This window comes from Aotus nancymaae, unplaced genomic scaffold, assembly GCF_030222135.1.
Source record: "Aotus nancymaae isolate 86718 unplaced genomic scaffold, 86718_ANA_hifiasm-v0.15.2.pri h1tg000006l, whole genome shotgun sequence".
Classification (NCBI taxonomy): domain Eukaryota; kingdom Metazoa; phylum Chordata; class Mammalia; order Primates; family Aotidae; genus Aotus; species Aotus nancymaae.
Window position 1 is genome coordinate 7,474,677 of NW_026988417.1, and position 20,052 is coordinate 7,494,728.

At 48.0% G+C, this 20,052-nt stretch overlaps 1 protein-coding gene across 5 annotated transcripts in view; it reads left to right on the forward strand.

The window, feature by feature from the left end:
* Positions 1 to 20,052, forward strand: part of CRMP1 (collapsin response mediator protein 1) — a 79,204-nt gene that overhangs the window by 12,268 nt on the left and 46,884 nt on the right. For all 5 annotated transcript variants that reach the window (XM_012467013.3, XM_064365629.1, XM_064365630.1 and 2 more), the window contains exons 2-3: positions 12,858 to 12,946; positions 18,468 to 18,652. In XM_012467013.3, the coding sequence (XP_012322436.2) occupies positions 12,858 to 12,946; positions 18,468 to 18,652 (274 nt within the window). The remainder of the gene's footprint in view (positions 1 to 12,857; positions 12,947 to 18,467; positions 18,653 to 20,052) is intronic.

Genomic DNA, 20,052 nt, shown 5'->3' on the forward strand with positions numbered 1-20,052 from the left:
CACAGAAGCGGGATCATCACAGTGTACATATTCTCCTCTGCCCAGGGCCTTGACTGAATAATGACCTGGTGTTGGAACTTAGTCAATTCCATGGGAATACTCATTGAATCTGATGCAGAATTGCATAGAGCAAAAAGGTGGCTATTTGAGGAAATTTTGTACCTGCCCCCAAATTATGTTGCTGTGTTTTTTTTAAATCCTATCATATTCATAGACCCTTAGGGCTTAAGGTCTAATAAAATTTCAGCAAATGTTTGATTTCTATAACCTTAAAGTTCAATGGAACATTTTAAATTATGTAAAATTTTCTGTTGTGCAATTAAGGAGGAAGGAAAAAGTGTCTGTCGATTGCTTCTCCTCTGCCTCCATCATTCTCCCCTCAGTGCAGGAATTCCCAATATGCTCTCCTTGCATACCTCCAATGACAGGGAGATCACCACTTTACATCGCAGCCTACTTTACTCTTGTATAGCTCTCTTGTTGTAAAGCTCTTCTTTATGTAGAGTGGGACTCTGCCTCGTGCCCTAGTTCTCAGAATCTTCCCAAGTTTCTTCTTCCACACTGCTATTCCTAGAGGCACTGGAAGATGTCTCTCCATTATTTAGGACCTTGTCTTTTCCAAAACCACTCCAGTTATTCCTCATCTAGAACGATTTCCGCAGTGTTAGGTCTTCCTTTACTTTCTTTCATTTTCCTTTCCTTTCATCTCATTTTTTTTTTTTTTTTTTTTTTGCTGTATTTTATTTCTGAACATGCAGAATAAAAAGGAATCCAAAATACAACTTTAATTATTGGGCACCTCTTAAACTGGTTTAAAGGCTTTCTAAGGTCATCAACTCCTCTGAGAAGCTGATAAAAGCAATCGAAGCATTTTCTTGCTTCCTCAGCTGCATGAGCATTTGGCATAGAATGTTAGAGCATTTGGAATAGAATGTTAGACTCCGTAGGCCAGTGTTCAGTGTATTGGGTGCTTTTACATATTATCACAAGTAATCTTGTGAGGTAGGTATTTTGATGGGTTCCATTTATAGATGAGGAAACTGAAGCCAACAGAGATTAAGTATCTTGCCAAAGATCACCCCGCTAAGAAGCTGTGTGGGAATAAGCTGCCATCTCTGGTGCCAAGGATTTCAGTCTCATGGGGGAAATAAGATATATTAAAATGAGCTGGAAAATGAGTGTCATGAACAAATGCTGACCAGAGATTCAAGCTTCATGTTGTGGGAACTCCATTTGACCTTGTGGTCCTGGATTCAAGACACTGCACGTGACTGAGGATTTGGAAATCAACAAGCAGAGCAGATGTGGCCGGAAATCCACGCTTCAGGGAGGCCATAGATGAAGGCACAGAGTGTGAAGGTGCAGTTTGGGGAGGCAGAGTGAGTGTGGTGTGCTTAGATAGGTGTCGTGGGGCGTGGCTGAGAGAGGGCAGGGCTCAGGCCAGGAAGAGCCTGGGAGGTGTGCTTTGTCCTACAGGTGAGGACAAGCTGGTGAAGGATTTTTGAGGAGAGCCGAGGCATGGTTGGATTTGCATTTCAGAAAGGTCACTCTGCCTGTCTTATGGAGGGGACAAGATATGTGGCAGGGAGACGGGGTGAGGGCTTACCTGGGGCAGGTGCGTTGGGGTGAAAGTCAGCAGGTAGGTGTTAGAGCAGTTCCAGAGTAGGTGCAGCAAGATCTAGAAAAGAGGTAGATTTGGGGTGGGACAGGTAAGAGAGAAGCCAAAGATGGAACTGAGCATTTTAATGACATCTGTCACCCCATGCTGCAAGGATTGAAAAAAAAAATCAGGCACTCTGCAAACTGCTATCCATGGGTTAATTCATTTCACTTTCAAAATTTTCTCTGCATTTGATGGGAAACAGAGGCATAGAGAGGTGAGCTCACACGTGTTACAGAGTTTGGAGGTGTGGGGCCATATAAGAGCCTAGGTAGTCTGCTCTCTGCATCCATGTTGTTAAGTGCAGTCCAGCCTCCATACCCATGTTCAAACATCACCTCTTTGTTAAGTGAGCAGGCAATGAGGAGAAATATGAAAGCACCTGGCTTGCAGGAGGCATTGTCACTGTTTATTAAGTGATAAGTCTCTGCATTTTAATGTCTTTCCCCTAGAAAGCCTTTTGTAGTTTTCAGAGCCCTTTAATCTGCCTTAACTACTTTTGACCACATTCACAATAACCGTGTCAGGAGGGCAGATGAGGTGCAAGGCATGGGGTTCGTACTTGATAAACACTGAACAGGTAAGTGCGATCTATTGCTGCCTGTCCCCATTTTACAGATGGGGAACTGAGGCTTAGACACATTATGTAGGTACGCTGAAGAGAACACTGTACTGGTCTCCCCACCAGGAGGCAGTGGGATGGTCTCTGTGTAGGTGCCAGGTGGAGTGAGGTTCAAATCCTAGCTGTACCGTCTCTTGGCTGTGTGACCTTGAGCAAATTACTTCTGAGTTTCCTCATTTGTAATACTTATTCCCACTTTTAAGGTGATTTAAGAATTAAAAATGAAAACCCATGTAATGCAGAACTGATCCTTAATAAGAGTTCAAGGAATGTGCACTTCTTAAGGCAAAGGAGTTCTATTCAGATTTCTTTCTAGAAAGCGAGAAGCACAGACCAGAAAACAGAGAAGTGGGTCAAGTCGCCAATCACATGTGCACCTAGCATAATCTTTCCCCATGCAGCTTGCATGCCCTGCCCACTCTTGGGGTTGTGACAGAGGCATGCTGTTTTAAAATCAGAGATTCAGTCCAACAGGGAGTGCTCCCTGAATGCCTCCTGGTATGACAGGACCTGAAAGTGTGCTCTTATAACTGCAGTTGTCATGGAAACAGGCATAAGCTCAGAAAAATAAAAAAGGGGCTGCAGTCCATAGGGACCACCTGTATTTCCCATTCATAAAGAAGGGAAAGCCACCCTGTCTCCTGTCCATGAGAGGGGGAATGAATGTGTGTTAATTAGATTCAGGCTCATACCGGTTGGCACTTCCTGGATTGCATTCCTGGAGAGTGTGGCAAAGGGCCACTGGCTGACAGGCTGTACCCAGAGGCAAAATCAAAGGCAAATGGATGGTTTCTGTGAATAAATATGAGTCCGCAGCTGGACGGGATGGCAGCACTTGCCGTTACAAGGAGACCAGAGTGGGGAGCTTGCTGAAGGGGAAGGCTCTGGTTATTCAAGGCAGATACCAAGTTGTGGAAGTCTGACACATTTGAGCTATAAAACCTTTCAGGCAGCAATCCCTGTGGTTCCCAGCACAGAATGTTTATGATGTATTAATTCGACTTGATGCAATGATGCTGCATAACAACCCCCTAGACTCTGTGCCTTACAGCAGCAAATATTTATTTATGGCATTGGTTTGTGGGTGGTAGATGTTTAGCAGGGCTCATCTCATCTCAATTTCTCTTCAGTTTTCTGTTGGGGTCAAGTGTGCTCCTCATATCCTCTCATTCTGGGGCTGCCATTCCTTGGGTTCTGTGGTTTTCATGGCGGGGGGTGGACTGTCAAAGAGACCTGAACCCACCTGCCCCTTAAAGCTTGTGCATGGACTGGTGCCCTCCCAGCCAGAGCGAATCACATGGGCAGCACACCTACAGTCGGGGCAGGGGGCTGCACTGCACCCACATTGGCAGATGGTAAGGACTTGCCACAGAGGGTCTGTGTTGAAATTATCTGGGAATGTTTGTAAATAATATAAATTTCTGACTTGTAATCTAGATCTGGTGACTGTATATCTTGATAAAAGCCCCAGTGGAAATTTTTAGTGGGTAATTCCAGGGCATTTTGAGGATCAGCTGGGCCATGGTGTCGTGCTGTCATTTTTTTTTTTTTGGAGGGGGGTGACAAGAGGGTTTGCCTGCCAATCATCTTGAAGTTTTGAGTTGCAAATGTCAGCGTCAACATCAGGGGTATGTGGTTTTTAAAGAACGAAAACCTTTCAAAACCCACCTTGATACTTCCTTTGTTCTAAAAGAAAGCAGTTCTCCCTGCATTCAATGCTTGGATAAGCACATTTCTACAAATGGGCTTCCTTGATCTTTTTGAGGCTCATTTCCCTGCTTGCTCTTTGGAAGGAAAGGTTTCTTCATCTTTCCAGAAGAGACTGGTCATTTAGTTACCCTGAGCTTTCCTGCCCTTCCCACTGAGGAATCAGGCAACCTCATCTGAATTTGTGTGGCCTCTGAGAACCTATGTTGACACCTGCCTGTTCATGGACCCCAGATTCCAATGACTGCTCTAATGGAGCATGTAGGGGCCACGGGAGTTGCTTGCTCTCACCCCAACTTCCTGGGGTGGGAGAATTAAAGTATTGGAAGTAGTGTAAGGTCTTCATATACCAACATCTAAAAGTACTTGAAGCCAGCTTTGTCCACTGGGAAACATAAGTCATTATTATTTTGGTTCTGCAGGGCTAAGAGAAGAATTTTTGAAACAAGACTTTTTTAGAAACTGAGAAAGAAAAGCAGTAAGAAACTACAAGGTTGGGTGTGGTAGAGGGTGGAGGGGTCTTCAGCGTCAGGGTTTGCAGAGAACTCAGGGTCGCTGTGCCGTTTCAATTCAGGACCGCGGACAGCACCAATACACACCTGTTCCTCACCTACCCGCGGTACCTGGAACTTTCAGAAGATGGCGTCTCTGTACCCACTGTTTGTTTGGCTGAGGTACTTTCCTTCTCCTCTCCCCATTTTTCCTGCTTGGTGAATTCCTATTTATATTTTGGAACTCAGCTCAATGACCCCTCCTTGATGACATAGTCTGTCTTTTCTCTGCCTATGTAATAACAGCTTTAGTTCTCTGCTATTTTCCAGATAGCCAAGGTTGCTAAACTAGTGATTTTTGGATAAAGGTTGATTGGATAAGAATAGCATCCCATCTTTTAATTTTTTCTAAAATCCAGACCTTAATAGATTTTGTATGCCTTCTGACAACCACCTTCTTGGTGGAGATGACAGATTTAGTCCCACCATGCTGAAGGGAGAATAGAACCCAGGAGGTTTAATGTCTCACTCAGGAATAGACAGTGATGCAGAAAATCCACTGTCATCCAGAACCTCCCCTCTGAGCTGAGGCTGACTGCATTTGCTGCTGTTTGTTTTTTTGTTCTATGGATAAAAATGCCCGAAGCTTTAAAGGTTAGTTTTTGTAAGCAGAGCTCAACCTAATGCTTAATGTTTGTGAAAAGAGCAAAAGCATCCTGCCAATGTCAGCTCTCTCCTCCCAGTGGGGGCTGGATGGGAGATAACAGTAGGTTTGGAGCAGAATCCCTTCCTCCTGCCTGGCTGCTCCTCTGACTCATGAGACACTTGGCAGTGGAGACATGACTGCAGCCCAGTAGGGTTTCAGTGGAGTCTTCGCGAGCATGCCTCGTGCATCATCCGCAGTGTGCGGGCTTTGCACTTGGCAGGCCTCTGCTCTCAGCCAGTAGGGTTAGGTTTTCACAAATTTTAAAAGCAGAAAAGAAAGATTTATTATATGTCCATCTATGCTTTTCTCCCTTTGTTTATTTCTCTCTTCTCTTCTTTCTTCGCTCTTCCTTCCATCTTTCCTTCCCTCTTTATCCTCCTTTTATCTGATCTTCTTTTTCTCTCCCTTGCACTCCCTCTCTCTTTCCAAACTTTCTCTTTCTATTTTCTCCCTCTTCCCTTGCCTCTTGTCTGTTGCCTCCTTCTTTCCCTCCTGCCCAGCAAACATCTGCTAAATACTGTGTAAGGGTCCTGGCTGGTTCCTGAGGATATAGAGATGAAATACATAGAACTCCCCTGGCCATGAAGGGGTGTCCAGCTCAGAGGGAGAGGAGCACATGAACTATGACCATGAGGTGCCATAAGCATTGGGAGAGGGCTGTGCATTATACTGGCAATTAGGTCTGGGCGGACCCCAAAGTCTCTGCAGGGAAAGCCAATTCCTCCATATCCATTTCCTTTTGAATTCCTAACAGAGAATTTTGTAGTTTGCTTTTCTCCTCACATTTTATTTTCTAGTGCTTTTGTTTCTGGTTAAAACTTCCTGGAAAATATTTTAATAGCTGAATGATACCTCATTACTGGCGTGGTTATACCATTGTAATTAATTCTGGATCACATCTTTGTCTATTATTCTTTGACCCTGTTTTGGATATTTTCTGGAGGACAAATTCCCAGCACTAAATTTCTGGGTCAAAGGACATGGACAGTGTTAAGGCCTTTGATACCTCTTGCAAACTTGGCTGCCATGTATTCTTACCGAGGAGTCCCAGCTTTGAGGAGAAGGTAGAGATGATTCCTCCTCTTCTTCTACTTCTGCCCAGTGCTCATGTGATGTCTTAGCTTGGAAACGTTTCTATGTTCCGGTTCTTCCTTGATGAAAACCCCTCTATGACCTTCACCACAGAGCCCAAACTCCTCTGTATACATGGCACTGGGGTCCCCAGGATCTGGCTTCTGCACTCCTTTCCAGCTTCCCCACTTTGAGGTCACCCTTCAGCCAAAAGAGAACCCTTACACACCTCCAGGCACGCGAGGTCGCTTCTGACCTCTGTGTCTTTCCCCATGGAATATGGTCCAGTTCTGTGTCCCCACCCAAATCTCGTGTTGAATTGTGGTGCCCAGTGCTGGAGGTGGGGTCTGGAGGGAGGTGATTGAATCATTGGGGTGGGTTTCCCCCTTTGGTGCTGTTATGCTGATAGTGAGTGAGTTCTCAGGAGATCTGGTTATTTAAAAGTGTGTGGCAGTTTCGCTCTTATTACCCAGGCTGGAGTGCAATGCTGCGATCTCAGCTCACTGCAACCTCCACCTCCCAGGTTCAAGTGCTTCTCCTACCTCAGCCTCCCGAGTAGCTGGGATTGTAGGCATGTGCCACCACGCCCAGCTAATTTTTGTGTTTTTAGTAGAGACGAGGTTTCACCATGTTGGCCAGGATGATCTCGATCTCTTGACCTCGTGATCTGCCCACCTCAGCCTCCCAAAGTGCTGGGAATACAGGTGTGAGCCACGAAGCTCAGCCTAGTTTAAACATAATAATTTGTATACAGAGCAAACCATTGTTCACATCTGCTGTTTTCCCCTCACAATAATCCTGTGAGAGGCAACGGACAGCACCGGTATTATTTTTTTCTAAGTGTGTGAATTTGGTGTCATTAATTTTTAAAACATTTGTTTATATCTGCTTTTGGTATACAGCTCTGTGCACTCGTATTTCTTGCATGAGAAAGGCAGCCTTAGACAGCAAGGCTCTCTGGCCTCAGAACTTGGGGAGCTTCTAAGTTCCATTTTCTTATGAGGTGTCCTGGATTCTAGAGTTTGAGAATCTTTAAACTTGGGACTGAAGCATGGTTTGATGGCCGGCAGGTCATTAGGAGCCCTTGGCTCTAGCCTGCACCCTTACCAGTTGTGTGAACATGGAGGTCACACCTGGTTCTGGACCTCATTTCCATGCGAGGTGGATTAGACCTAGCATTTCACATGGACCATTCAGTGCAAATGGCCACAATGCACGTAACTCCTTCAAAGCCCATTTCCTCTGGAGTCTTCTGTGGAAAAGTTGCTCTTCAGAGTTTCCAGACCACAAAGGAACCTGAGTTTGGAGAAGATATCAACTCAATTCTTCTCTTGAATATTTATATCACATATCAGCAGAAGCAAGGATCTGCAAAGTTCTGTTGTAAAGGCATCCTTGCTTCTGTTTTGCCAGAGATTTCTAAACTCACAGCACCAGGGAACCACTGTCTGGGCCAGTACCTACTAAAATCCCTCTGAGCTTGAGTTCTATAGCACGTGGCTTTGAAAATGCTTGTTAAGAGGCAAAGGAACTTCTAATTTTAAGAAAGAACATGAAGAGGTTGAATCAGCACTTGCCTTCCTGTGGGCTTGTTTTTTCAGAAGTAGACCGGTACCTGAGCGGCACTGAGGACTTGGACCCCTGCGCGCCTCTGCTTGCAGAGTCTAGTGGTAGTTGGGGAGGGAGTCGATTTGAACACAAGCTCCACCCTCTGATTCTAGGAAGACCAAAGCAGGTTGGGCTGATCTTCTGGCACACAGTACATTAAAATACCACCTTTCAGGCTGAGCCGGGAAAGCCCCCTATTAAATGTCACAAGGCGGACGGGTGCCTGCGGGGGGTTGGTGCGGGAGTAGTGAGTTCCGGAAGCCATGCACCAGCTGTTGGTGACTTAACGTTTCCTGCTCCTGGGGCTAGGGAAACCTGCACGCCAGCTTGTGGGTGCTTCCTGAATGTGCAGAGCCCAGGCTTCTTTTTCCCCTTGGTCCTGGAGGGCCATCCGGAGGCTTGGTGAGTTTCCTCCCTGGGAATGCATACATCTGTTTTAGGGATACAGAGAGGCTGTGGGGCCTAGGAGCAACTTACCTTGAAGCATCTTCCTCCAGAGACCCTCTCACTGAAGAACAGGATGTGCACCCTTACACAGCTCTTCCTTGGCTCACAGCTGTGATGCCTTTCTCTCCATCTTCACCACTCAGATTTCCAGAATCAGTTCAGGGCCGGGCGTGGTGGCTCACACCTGGAATCCCAGCACTTTGGGAGGCCGAGGCAGGCGAATCTCCTGAGGTTGGGAGTTCAAGACCATCCTGACCAACATGGAGAAACCCCGCCTCTACTAAAAATAGAAAATTAGCCGGGCATGGTGGTACATGCCTGTAATCCCAGATACTCGGGAGGCTGAGGCAGGAGAATCCCTTGAACCCGGGAGGCGGAGGTTGCAGTGAACCAAGATTGTGCCATTGCACTCCAGCCTGGGAAACAAGAGCTAAACTCTGTCTCAAAAAAAAAAAAAAGAATCAGTTCAGTCACCCAGTCAGCTAGCCAGGCTGTGTCCAAGGTGTTGGAGAGGCAGCAGTGAAGAAAATGGGCAAAGTCCGTTGTCTCCTTGGAGCTCATGGTCTAGTAAAGGCAAGTGCTGTGCAAAGTCTAGGCAGTGCCGTCCCCACCAGCACCCATGTCATGCATCCCCTGGGGAGTTGGCTCCCATACAGCCAATGGGGTAACGCACCAGAGCTGTGATTCCAGTGTGGCAAGTCACATTTCAGACACACCTAGAAATACGTAGTCTGCCAGATGTGCTGTGACTACTGTGGATACATAGAATGGGTAAGGGATGTAGGCTCAGCTGGCGGGGTGGTGCTGTGGGTTGTTCCAAACGGGGCAAGTCAAGGGGAAGGCACTCAGATAAGTAACATCGAGCAGGACCCAAAGAAAGTAAGAGCAGGAAGACTGCCAGGATCCTGACACTCCAGATTAACTGGGGTCTCGCTGACCTCAGCTTTCACTCTGAGGGAACTATGATTCTGATGCAAGAGGCTTTGAGCAGCTGGCAGTAAGATGTGTTTTTGATTCCTTACTTTGGGTTAAATGCTTCTTCTCTGGGCTTGCAGGGCATTATGGCTGGTGCCATAAGACCATGGTTTCTGGTCCAAGGGACCATTGAGGTGCCTTCTGTGCACTTCCTCGGACGGCCTTGGCAAGATCAAGCCCTAGTCGCCCACAGTGCTAGCCAGATCAGTATGCACTCTACTGGATTTATTTATTGAATAGGATACCCTCCCTCCAGTCCCCGGAACTGCCTCCCAGATGCACCGCCTGCCTCCAAGTTCTCGAGTCAGGCTCTGCTGTCACAGCACCCCCCACTGTGGGTGGTTCTTGTCTGTTTACTTTTTTTATTTTTATTTTTATTCTTTTTGAGATGGAGTCTCGCTCTGTCACCAGGCTGGAGTGCAGTGGCATGATCTCCGCTCACTGCAACCTCCAACTCCTGGGTTCAAGCGATTCTCTTGCCTCAGCCTCCTGAATAGCTGGGACTACAGGCATGTGCCGCCACACCCAGCTAATTTCGTATTTTTAGTAGAGATGGGGTTTCACCGTGTTGGCCAGGATGGTCTCCATCTCCTGACCTTGTGATCCGCCCACCTTGGCCTCCCAAAGTGTTGGGATTACAGGCGTGAGCCACCACGCCCCGCCTGTCAGTTTACTTCTTTCTCCCCAACCCAAGGGATGGGCTTCAGGGCAGACACTGTGTCTTATTCACCACGTCTCCAGCCTGAAGAGAATACAAATGGTAAATAAAAACATGGAAAACAATTACAAGCCTTCAAGAAATGCAAATTGCCCAGGCAAGGTAGCTTACCCCTGTAATCGCAGTGCTCTGGGAGGCCGAGGAGGGATGATTGCTTGTGGCCAGGAGCTCAAGACCAGTCTGGGCAACACAGTGAGACCCCATCTCAAAAAATTTTTTTATTTTAATTAGCCAGGTGTCGTGGCACATGCTGAATAGTCTCAGCTATTCGGGAGTCTGAGGCTGTAGGATCACTTAAGCTCAGGAATTTGAGGGTGCAGTGAGCTTTGATCATGCCACTTCAGCCTGGGTGACAGTAAGACTGTCACAAAAAAAGAAAAAGGAAAAGAAACACAAATTAACAAATATTAATAGTGAACAAGAATGATTAGTGTTTTCATGCAAAGAATGGGCACTCCTTTTGGAAAGCACTTTGGTCATCTTTATCAAGGGCTGTAAATAAGGTTTCTGTTGTTTGACCCAGTTGTTAAGCTTCTGAGAACCTTGCCTAACAAATCATTCAAACTAAGGAAGGAGTCCTGTGCACAAAAATGTTCATTGCAGCAATACATATCACTGTAAAAAAACGGAAAATAACTTCAGTACCCAACAGTGGGGGGATTATTAAACAATGTATCATGTATCCCTAAGGTCGAGTATTTTATGCTCGTTTAAAAAATATAGTCATGAAGAATGTGCGGCCCATTGGGATGTGCTCATGGTAAAATGCAGAAAGGATGGAATTGTGTGCTTTTCAGTTCCCGTGATGTTCTGGTCCCTGACTTGCACATCCCTCCCTTTGCCCAGAACATTCCATATGGTGAAGCTTTGTTTATGTTTATGCATAAGCAAGTTGATGGCTCCGTTCCATTCTGGAACGGTATTGACAAATAGAAGAGGGTTGAAAGCCTAGGTCTGAGCCCTTAGAATCGGATGGGGGATTGAAAACGTGTTTGGAGAACATCCCCTGAATACATGACTATTTACATAGACATAGTCATACAATCCTGTGTGTGTGTGTGTATCCACCTTCCTACATAGACATACACATCCTGTGTGTGTGTGTGTGTGTATCCACCTTCCTACATAGACATACACATCCTGTGTGTGTGTGTGTATCCACCTTCCTACACAGACATAGTCATACAATCCTCTGTGTGTGTGTGTGTATCCACCTTCCTACATAGACTTACAATCCTGTGTGTGTGTGTGTATCCACCTTCCTACATAGACATACAATCCTGTGTGTGTGTGTGTGTGTATCCACCTTCCTACATAGACATACTCATACAATCCTGTGTGTGTGTGTGTGTATCCACCTTCCTACATAGACATAGTCATACAATCCTGTGTGTGTGTGTGTATCCACCTTCCTACATAGACATAGTCATACAATCCTATGTGTGTGTGTGTATCCACCTTCCTACATAGACATACAATCCTGTGTGTGTGTGTGTATCCACCTTCCTACATAGACATACAATCCTGTGTGTGTGTGTGTGTGTATCCACCTTCCTACATAGACATAGTCATACAATCCTGTGTGTGTGTGTGTATCCACCTTCCTACATAGACATACAATCCTGTGTGTGTGTGTGTGTGTGTATCCACCTTCCTACATAGACATAGTCATACAATCCTGTGTGTGTGTATGTTTCCACCTTCCTCTAACGACACATATTTATTTGTCTATATTCATACGGAGTGTAGATACAGAAAGTATCGATAGACTGTTTTTTAGACTTATTTTCTGGGTCTGTGCTTTCTCTGCCCACCCACCCCCTGCTCCCGATAAGGTTGGCATCCCCTTTACTTGGCCTCCATGGCAGGTCCCCCTTCTTCTCCTCAACCCCACATACCCCATGACTTGATAAACATCTGTCTCTCCATCTGTCAACCCCCGAGAGCAGATTCCAGCTCTGTGCCTGGTCCCCTCTGGAGCCGAGAGCATCAGTCGGTAGCTGATCGGGGCACGGATGAGTGAGTGAGTGTGTGCACTGTGATTACAACCATGGAAAACAGAGAGAATAGAGGGGGGAGACGTCAGAGTGTCAGCTGGGAGTTGTACTGGAAAAGTAGGGGGGTTTTTTTGTAATCTTTTTACTATCTTTTAAAATGTCTCTAAGTTGATCATTATCATATTTAATAATACCTTGATAACTCCCTGTTCTACAAATGACCCAGTTTCTTCAGCAAATGAATGACATTCGAAAGGGAGGAGGGGCCGGTGCAGATGCTGACAGAGGCTGCCGAGAGGATCAGGCAGTTGTGCTGAGGGGCCTGGTATGGCTCTTGATTCAGACCTTCCAACTACAAAAAGACATCTATGAGACAATCAAAACATTGAACAGCGCCTGATTATTGACTAATAAGGAAGATATTAAGTTAATTGGGTTCCTTGGGATAATGGATTCTGGTTTTGTTCTTTAAGAAGTCCTTACCCCTTTCCTGTTTAGGAAAAAAAGTGCAGCTTGCTGCCCGCACCCATTTCTCAGGCCAAACGGGACACGGCTTAACAGTGAGAGAGATCTGTGAAGTATTTATCGGTGGAAAGCTGCAGTGCTTGGCTTTGTTTTAAAACACCTCAGCCAAAAGCAAACAGTGAGGGGAGAAGGGTGAAAGGAGAAGGGGAGGTATTGCATAGAGAAGTACTGAGGCTGGGGATGGATCTGGGGTGGGGGAGGTTAAATGCCTTTGCTTTACTTTTGACAAAATTTTATAATTTTTATATTAAAAATTGAAAACAAAAAAATTTCTCCTGGCTTTTCTCCAAGGAGCCTTAATACTTTGCTTTGCTTTGCTTTGCTTTGCAGAGCGACCGACTCCTCATCAAAGGTGGACGGATCATCAACGATGACCAATCCCTTTATGCTGACGTCTACCTGGAGGATGGACTTATCAAGTGGGTTGATCAAAACAGACCTTTTAAGAAACCTGTCACCAGGCTGCCTGGCCTTAGGTGGAACGTATGGCTGGCGTTCTGCTCTAGAGTGATGGGGCTGTGTACCTGTGTTTCACGGGTAGAGGCCTCACAGAGGTTGGGGGAGGTGTACACTGCGGGTGGAGAAGGGGCTGGTGTTTCTCCAGTGCCCCCCTGGGCTGTGGTCCCTGCCACACGGCTGCAGCAGCTCCTCTCACGCAATACTCACACAAAGGCTGCAAAATGCAAATGCGTTTCCTGTTTTGTGGATTTGGAGGCAGTGGGCCAATGAATCTGGGTTCCTGGCCCCATCTGACGGGGGAGTTAGGGTCAAGGCCCGATTCCACCCTAAGACAACTGAATTCACGCCTCTTTCTTCCATCTGCCCACAATTTCTGGAATTGGGTTTAGAGGAGCAGGGGCGAAAGGAGGAATGTGTGGCTTCCAAGCACAGTCTTGGCACTTAAAGAAAAGTCATTCATTGGGCCTGGAGTTTCCTTTACTTTCTTCCCGTTGGCTCCCGCTTCAGCCCTGCTTACCACAAGCCGGGTGTCCTAGCCTGCTGCCACAGGCTGGGTGCTCTAAATAGCAGAAGTGCATTGCTCACAGTTCTGGAGGCTGGAAGTCCCGGATCAAGCTGCCGTCAGGTTGGTTCTTCCTGAGGCCTCCGTCCTTGGCTTGCAGACGCCACCTTCGGGCTGTCCTCACGGGGCCCTTCCCATGTTTGTGCTCACTCCTGGGGCCTCTTCTAAGGATACCAGTCCTGTTGGTTTGGGCCCCACTCTTCTGACCTTATTCAGCGTTAATCGTCTCCTTAAACGCCCTGTCTCCAAAGGCAGTCCCATGGTGTGGGCTGGGGCTTCAACATGAATTTTGGGAGACACAATTTAGTCCATGCCAGGCAGGGGTCTATAGGTGGCTTTCGCTGTTGTTGTTTTTGTTTTTGTTTTTTTTGAGACAGAGTGACTCGCTCTGTTGCCCAGGCTGGAGTGCAGTGGCACAATCTTGGCTTACTGCAGCCTTTGCCTTCTGGGTTCAATGGACTCCCCTGCCTCAGCCTCCTGAGTAGCTGGAACTACAGGCATGTGCCACCACGCCCAGCTAATTTTTTGTATTTTAGTAGAAACAGGGTTTCACCATGTTGGCCAGGATGGTCTCGATCTCCTGACTTTGTGATCCGCCTGCCTCAGCCTCCCAAAGTGCTAGGATTACAGGCATGAGTCGCTGTGCCCAGCTGGCCTTCACATTTTACTGGCGGGTGAGGAGTGCGCTTCTCATTCTGTGAAACATACCCTGGATTTGCTGGGTGCTCAGCCTCTTCCCTTAAAATCTGGAAGAGAAGAGAAGGGCACTTTTAGGATCCAGCGTGAGTGGTTGGCACAAGAAGGAAAGGCAGAGGGGAACTGGAGCTAGGGGAAGGCAGAAAGGGATTGATACTGTTAACAGGGCCGTCCTGGGGCCCATGTGGGCTTGGGTGATGATGATGGAGGAGGAGGTGGGGGGAAGGGGCTGTGGATTACTGGGGGAATTGAAAGAGACCACATATGCAAATCACCCAGTGAAGGAACGGTACCCAGAACAGTTGAGCCCTCCCTGCCTCACCACAGCCCACTTCCCAATTCTAGTCCCAAACTTTGACCATTCAAGTCCAGCTCGGGCCTCCCTCCTCTGGCTTCATTCCTTTCTTGCTCTTCCAGCCATAATGAAAACGTGGGACTCAAAGGACTTGCCAGGCTGCTCTCACATCAGAGCCTTGTGCCCATCAGCCCCGTGTCTGGAACGCCTTTTCCCCCTGCCCTCTGCCTTCCCCTCATCTCTTGTTTGTCCTTGTGGGCCCAGCTCATGCGACTCCTCCTCCAGGAAGCCTTCCTTGACCCCAAGATGGTTTGGGGTGCATCCCTCTGTCCCCACAGTCTTGAGCTGCTGTCTGTCACAGCCCCCGTCACGCTGCATCGCTCCTCGACCAGGGCCTTGCCTCGTGGCCCCCACCTGGGGCCCAGCATCGTGTCTACGGAGTAGGTCCTAGAGCTCTGATCCAGGGAAAGCACAAGCAAACGAATGTTGGCCATCAGGTGCTGAGGCTGCTCGTGTCAGCCGCAGGGCGCCTGGATCCCAAATGGTCATGAAGGCAGATTGGGGGTGGGGAAGGGTGGCAGGATGTGTCAAAAAATGAGGTTTTCTCACCCAGCCGTGGCTTAGATATAGAGAAAGCAACTCCGAGGGAACGCCCCTTTGTGTAGGGGGCTCTGGGCTTCTGAACCCTGAAAGGTAAAATGACCCTGAGAATGATCTTGTGGGCTCCCCAATCCCATACACCACCTGCTGCTAGAAGTTTCATCTGACCACGTCCACTCCTGTCCTTCCCAGGCCAAGCCCCCTTGTAGAGCTCTGCAATCCCAGGGAGTATACAGATGGAGCAAGTGGCCACGGGCTGAGCTGCATTCGTTAAGTGCGTTTTTGTATGTATGAACATCAAGAGTCCTAGGACTCTGGCTAACCAGGCCGTTGAGGAAGTACGCAGTTTCCCTAAATTCGTGTTCTGCAGCCCCTCTTGGTGGTAAACCCCTTTTACTTGAACCCGTTGCTGAGAAGCTGTCTGAGTGTTGGCAATCCTCCTCCAGCCTTGTAAAGCTGAGCGAGTGACCGTGACGGAGGCCTTCCAGGGCCCTCGGGTGGTCCTTCCGAACGTGCGTCCTGCAGGCTGAGAAGGGTAGGTGTGGAAGAGCTAGGGACCACCTGTGCTCACTCCAAGGACCTCCCAGCATCCAGAGGCACAATTATTTTCCCTCACTTTAATTAAACCCCAAGAATCCTTTAGTTTTGCGGCCATTTGCCAGGTTTTCTTAAAAACCGTTCAGCTGTTGTGATTCATTGAATTATGATTCATGGAGGTTTCCATCCGAATCACTCAGCCTTGGTGAATCAAGTGCCGGTGGTTGAGAGTTTCTTCTGCACCGTGGGGTGGCGGTGTTGGGGGAGGGGCGTCTGCCTCATTCACTGAGCTGAGCTTCCTCTCTCCTCTTTCACTTTCAAGCACATTGCTATTGAGCGCCATTCAGTGAGTCAGTCCCTCTAACTCACTGGGGATCCCATTTAGTTTAATCCCAGTTAACGGAGAATCTGGCTCCTATATGAGGGAAGCAGGGCGGCAATAAAGCCTGCTGGTCAGAGCTCTGATATTAGGCCTGGGGAGACCCGGACTTAAATCCAGGCCCATCACCGATTTGCTGTGTGACCTTGAATGAGTCACTACACCTCTCTGCGTTCTGTTGTCCTACCTCACAGGGCTGCTGGCGGGAGACCAGAGTTTGTTAAGAGGCTGTGATTGCGCCTGATAAGAAAGGGTCTGTGGCTGCAGAGACGGCACTCACTGTCCAACATCAAGCACGTTAGGACTGTGACCAACAAGGCTGCTCAAGAAATGTGCAGTTTCTCTAAAAAAAAAAAAAAACAGAAGTTAAAAGAAGAAAAAGGCCAGACATGTCGGCTTGCACACTTTAGGAAGCCAAGGTGGGAGGACCCCTTGATCGCAGGAGTTTGAGACCAGCCTGGGCAACACAGGGAAATCCCATCTCTACAAAAAATTTAAAAAACGTTAGCTGGGCATGGTGGCGCACACCTGTAGTCCCAGCTACTCGGGAGGGTGAGGCAGGAGGATTGCTTGAGCTCAGCAAGTGGAGGCTGCACCACTGTCCTCCAGCCTGGATGACCGAGACCCTGGATCAAAAATAAATAAAAGAATCTCTAATTAGAGTGCTTATTGGCCCCCACAGCATGGTGACTCTGTCACAGGCTTGAATCAGACTGAGCTGTGATTCCGCTGACACTCATGCAGATCCATGCCCATGTGTATACACACTACATGCGTGTCTGCAGCCAGTGCCCCTTTGACTGGACCGTGCCCAGGCCTTTGCCTGGGTTGGCATTTGGAGTGCTACCCTGTCCTCTCTCAGAGCTGGTTGTGAGCATTCAATGAGAGAAGTGGTGACCCGCTTAGAAGATGCTGTTCTCCAGGCCGGGCACGGTGGCTCACGCCTGTAATCTCAGCACACTGGGAGGCCGAAGTGGGTGGATCATGAGGTCAGGAGATCAAAACCATCCTGGTCAACATGGTGAAACCCCATCTCTACTAAAAATACAAAAATTAGCCAGGTGTGGTGGCACGCACTTGTAGTCTCAGCTACTTGTGAGGCTGAGGCAGGAAAATTGCTTGAGCTTGGAAGGTGGAGGTTGCAGTGAGCCGAGATCGCACCACTGCACTCTAGCCTGGGTGACAAAGCAAGACTCCGTCTCAAAAAAAAAAAAAACAAAAAAACAACGGTGTTCTCCAGTTGTTGTTCCTTTTAAGTTAAGGGCCAGGTGTCTTCTTGACCCCTTTCCCTTCAGCTCTTGGGAAGCCCATGTTTGGAGAGATGGCAGAAGGATTGGGGAAGATAGGATTTCCCTAAGTCAGGTTGGACGTTCTGGCGGTAAGGGACTGGTTATTATAAACAGCCCTGGTGGACATTCTGGGGGCAGGGACTGTTTATTATAAGCAGCAGCAGTGGTGACTCTGGTGGAGGTGGAAGTGTGTGGTAACGTTTCCTGGGTGTTCATCTTGTCCCTGGCACTGTGCAGTCCTAGGCTTATTTCCTGGGGTAAGAGGACAGTGTGTGGCCCCTGCTTGCTGGCCCAGCTTCTCCCGGGAGCCCAGGAGGGCAGAGGCTGCTGTCTTGGTGGCCTGGCTGTGGATTTTGTCCACAACTGCCCCTTTCGGTCACTGTCGCAGCATCTTCCTATGTCTTTATTACTGGTGTTTTATGTGACTTAGAAAATGAATATGCTGCCCAATCTCAAGAGTTCATGGCAATTGGATTTTTTTTTTAAATAAAAATCACTCACAGTCAGATCTTATGGTCTGAGCCAGACCTCGACCATGGGTGCTGCTGGGTCCCTTTCCCATTGCTGGCTGAACCTTTTCCCCCAGCACCTTGATGGGTCTCCTGACTTTGGTGCCAGCAAATAAAACCTAGAAGCCCCCATCATCAATAAGTCACCCACGGAGATCCCCGGGAGCTTGGTTTCTCGATTCGTATTCTCTTTTCCCTCCTTCCTCATTTGGAATTTACCCTCCTAGGGAAGTTTTCAGGCACCTGTTGCATCAGGGAGTAGGTGTGACAGTCAGCACGTTCAGAATGCTGGTCTCATTTCTGTGGATTCAGCTTTGCCATCCCGTCCACCTGGAAGCCTTCCTCAATAACGAGGCTGGATGAAAGGGCCCCTCCCCGTGCTTCCTGGCCCTCTCTGCTACACTGGGCTCTAACAGTCTGCCCACCTGCCTCTCCTCCTATTAGGCTATGAGCCCCTCGAGGGCATGGGCCCTGCTTGAGTTATCTCTGTCTTCCCAGGGCCTTGAGAAAGGCCAGGCTCAAAAATGTTTGTTTAATGGAACTGAAGCTGCGGGTTGACTGCCCATTCCACTTTTCCTATAAGGACCAAGGCTGTCTCTGTCGTTTGCTTCCAGACAAATAGGAGAGAACTTAATCGTTCCTGGTGGAGTGAAGACCATCGAAGCCAACGGGCGGATGGTTATTCCCGGAGGCATCGATGTCAACACGTACCTGCAGAAGCCGTCCCAGGGGATGACCGCGGCTGATGACTTCTTCCAAGGGACCAGGGCAGCCCTGGTGGGCGGGACCACAATGATCAGTGAGTGACACTGCCCCCTGCCTTAGGGACATAGGCTGTGAGGTCTCTTCCTCATCACCGGCATCACCACAAGTGCTCAGTGTGCACCAGGCTCTCTGCCCAGGGTGCCATTGTATTTCATTCTCACCACAGCCCTCTGACACCGGCCACTGTTTTACAGAGCATACCATGTGTGCCACTGGGGGTACACGAGATGGCTTAATAAACACTATGGTTTTATAGGCACCAATTTTAAACAAGTATTTTTTAAGTATTGAAAGAAAATAGCATCTCAACTGGGCACGGTGGCTCACACCTGTAATCACAGCACATTGGGAGGCTGAGGCGGCCGAATCCCCTGAGGTCAGAGGTTCGAGACCAGCCTGGCCAACATGGTGAAACCCGGTCTCTACTGAAAATACAAAAATTAGCTGGGTGTGGTGGTGGGCGCCTATAATCTCAGCTACTTGGGAGGCTGAGGCAGGGGAATTGTTTGAACCTGGGAGATGGAGGTTGCAGTGAGCCAAGATCACGCCATTGTGCTGGGTGACAGGGCAAGACTCCATCTTAAAAAAAAAGAAATAAAATAGCATCTCATTGGTATAATTGCTTAGCATGAGATTGAAGTCGCATTTAGATTTTTAGAAACAAAATTTGTTTAAAGAAAAGCATTAAGTAAAGAAGATGTGGATTATAGGGAGATAAAGCAAAAAAAATCCTTCAACATGGTGTGAAGATGGCTATGGTTTCAGAACCAGTGACATAGGTATTATCATGACAGATGGGAGAATAGAGGCTCAGAGAGGTGAAGCAACTTGTCCAAGGAGACACAGTTGGGAAGTGGTTGTATTAGTCAGCATTGCTGCAGTAATACTGTCATAACGCCGCCTAACAAACAGCCCCCAAATCTCAAGCAACACTTGTTTTTCTCATTTGAGGTTGTGCAGGAGTAGGCGTGGGGCTGGAGTGCTCAGCTGTGGGTTGGATTCAGGCTTGATGGGTGTCCCATTCTGGACCCAGTGACTCCCCAGCCATCACTCCTGGTGAGTGGCAGAGTGCAGGGGGCTCTGGCCGAAGCTTGCGTCTCCTCTCTCTGCCTCATCTTTTCATTTCCGCTGCACCTTCCACTCACATTCTGTTGGCCAAGGTCAGTCACGTGGCCAAGTCCCCAGGAGTGCACTGTGCCACAGAGAGCCCTGGTGAGGTCGGGAAGGGAAGGAAACACTGTGGGCAATGAGACCACTCCCCAACGGTGCTCAGTCTGGGAAGCTGGACTCCTCCTCTACTGCCCTATGTAGCCTGATTGCTATTTCTTGTGTCGATTTTGAAGACCTGCTTTTGCTTGGATTCATTTTAATAAGGAATTTTAATTAAATAGGCCACAGTTGATAGTGAATGTGCTTTCAACTGTTAGGCTCTCC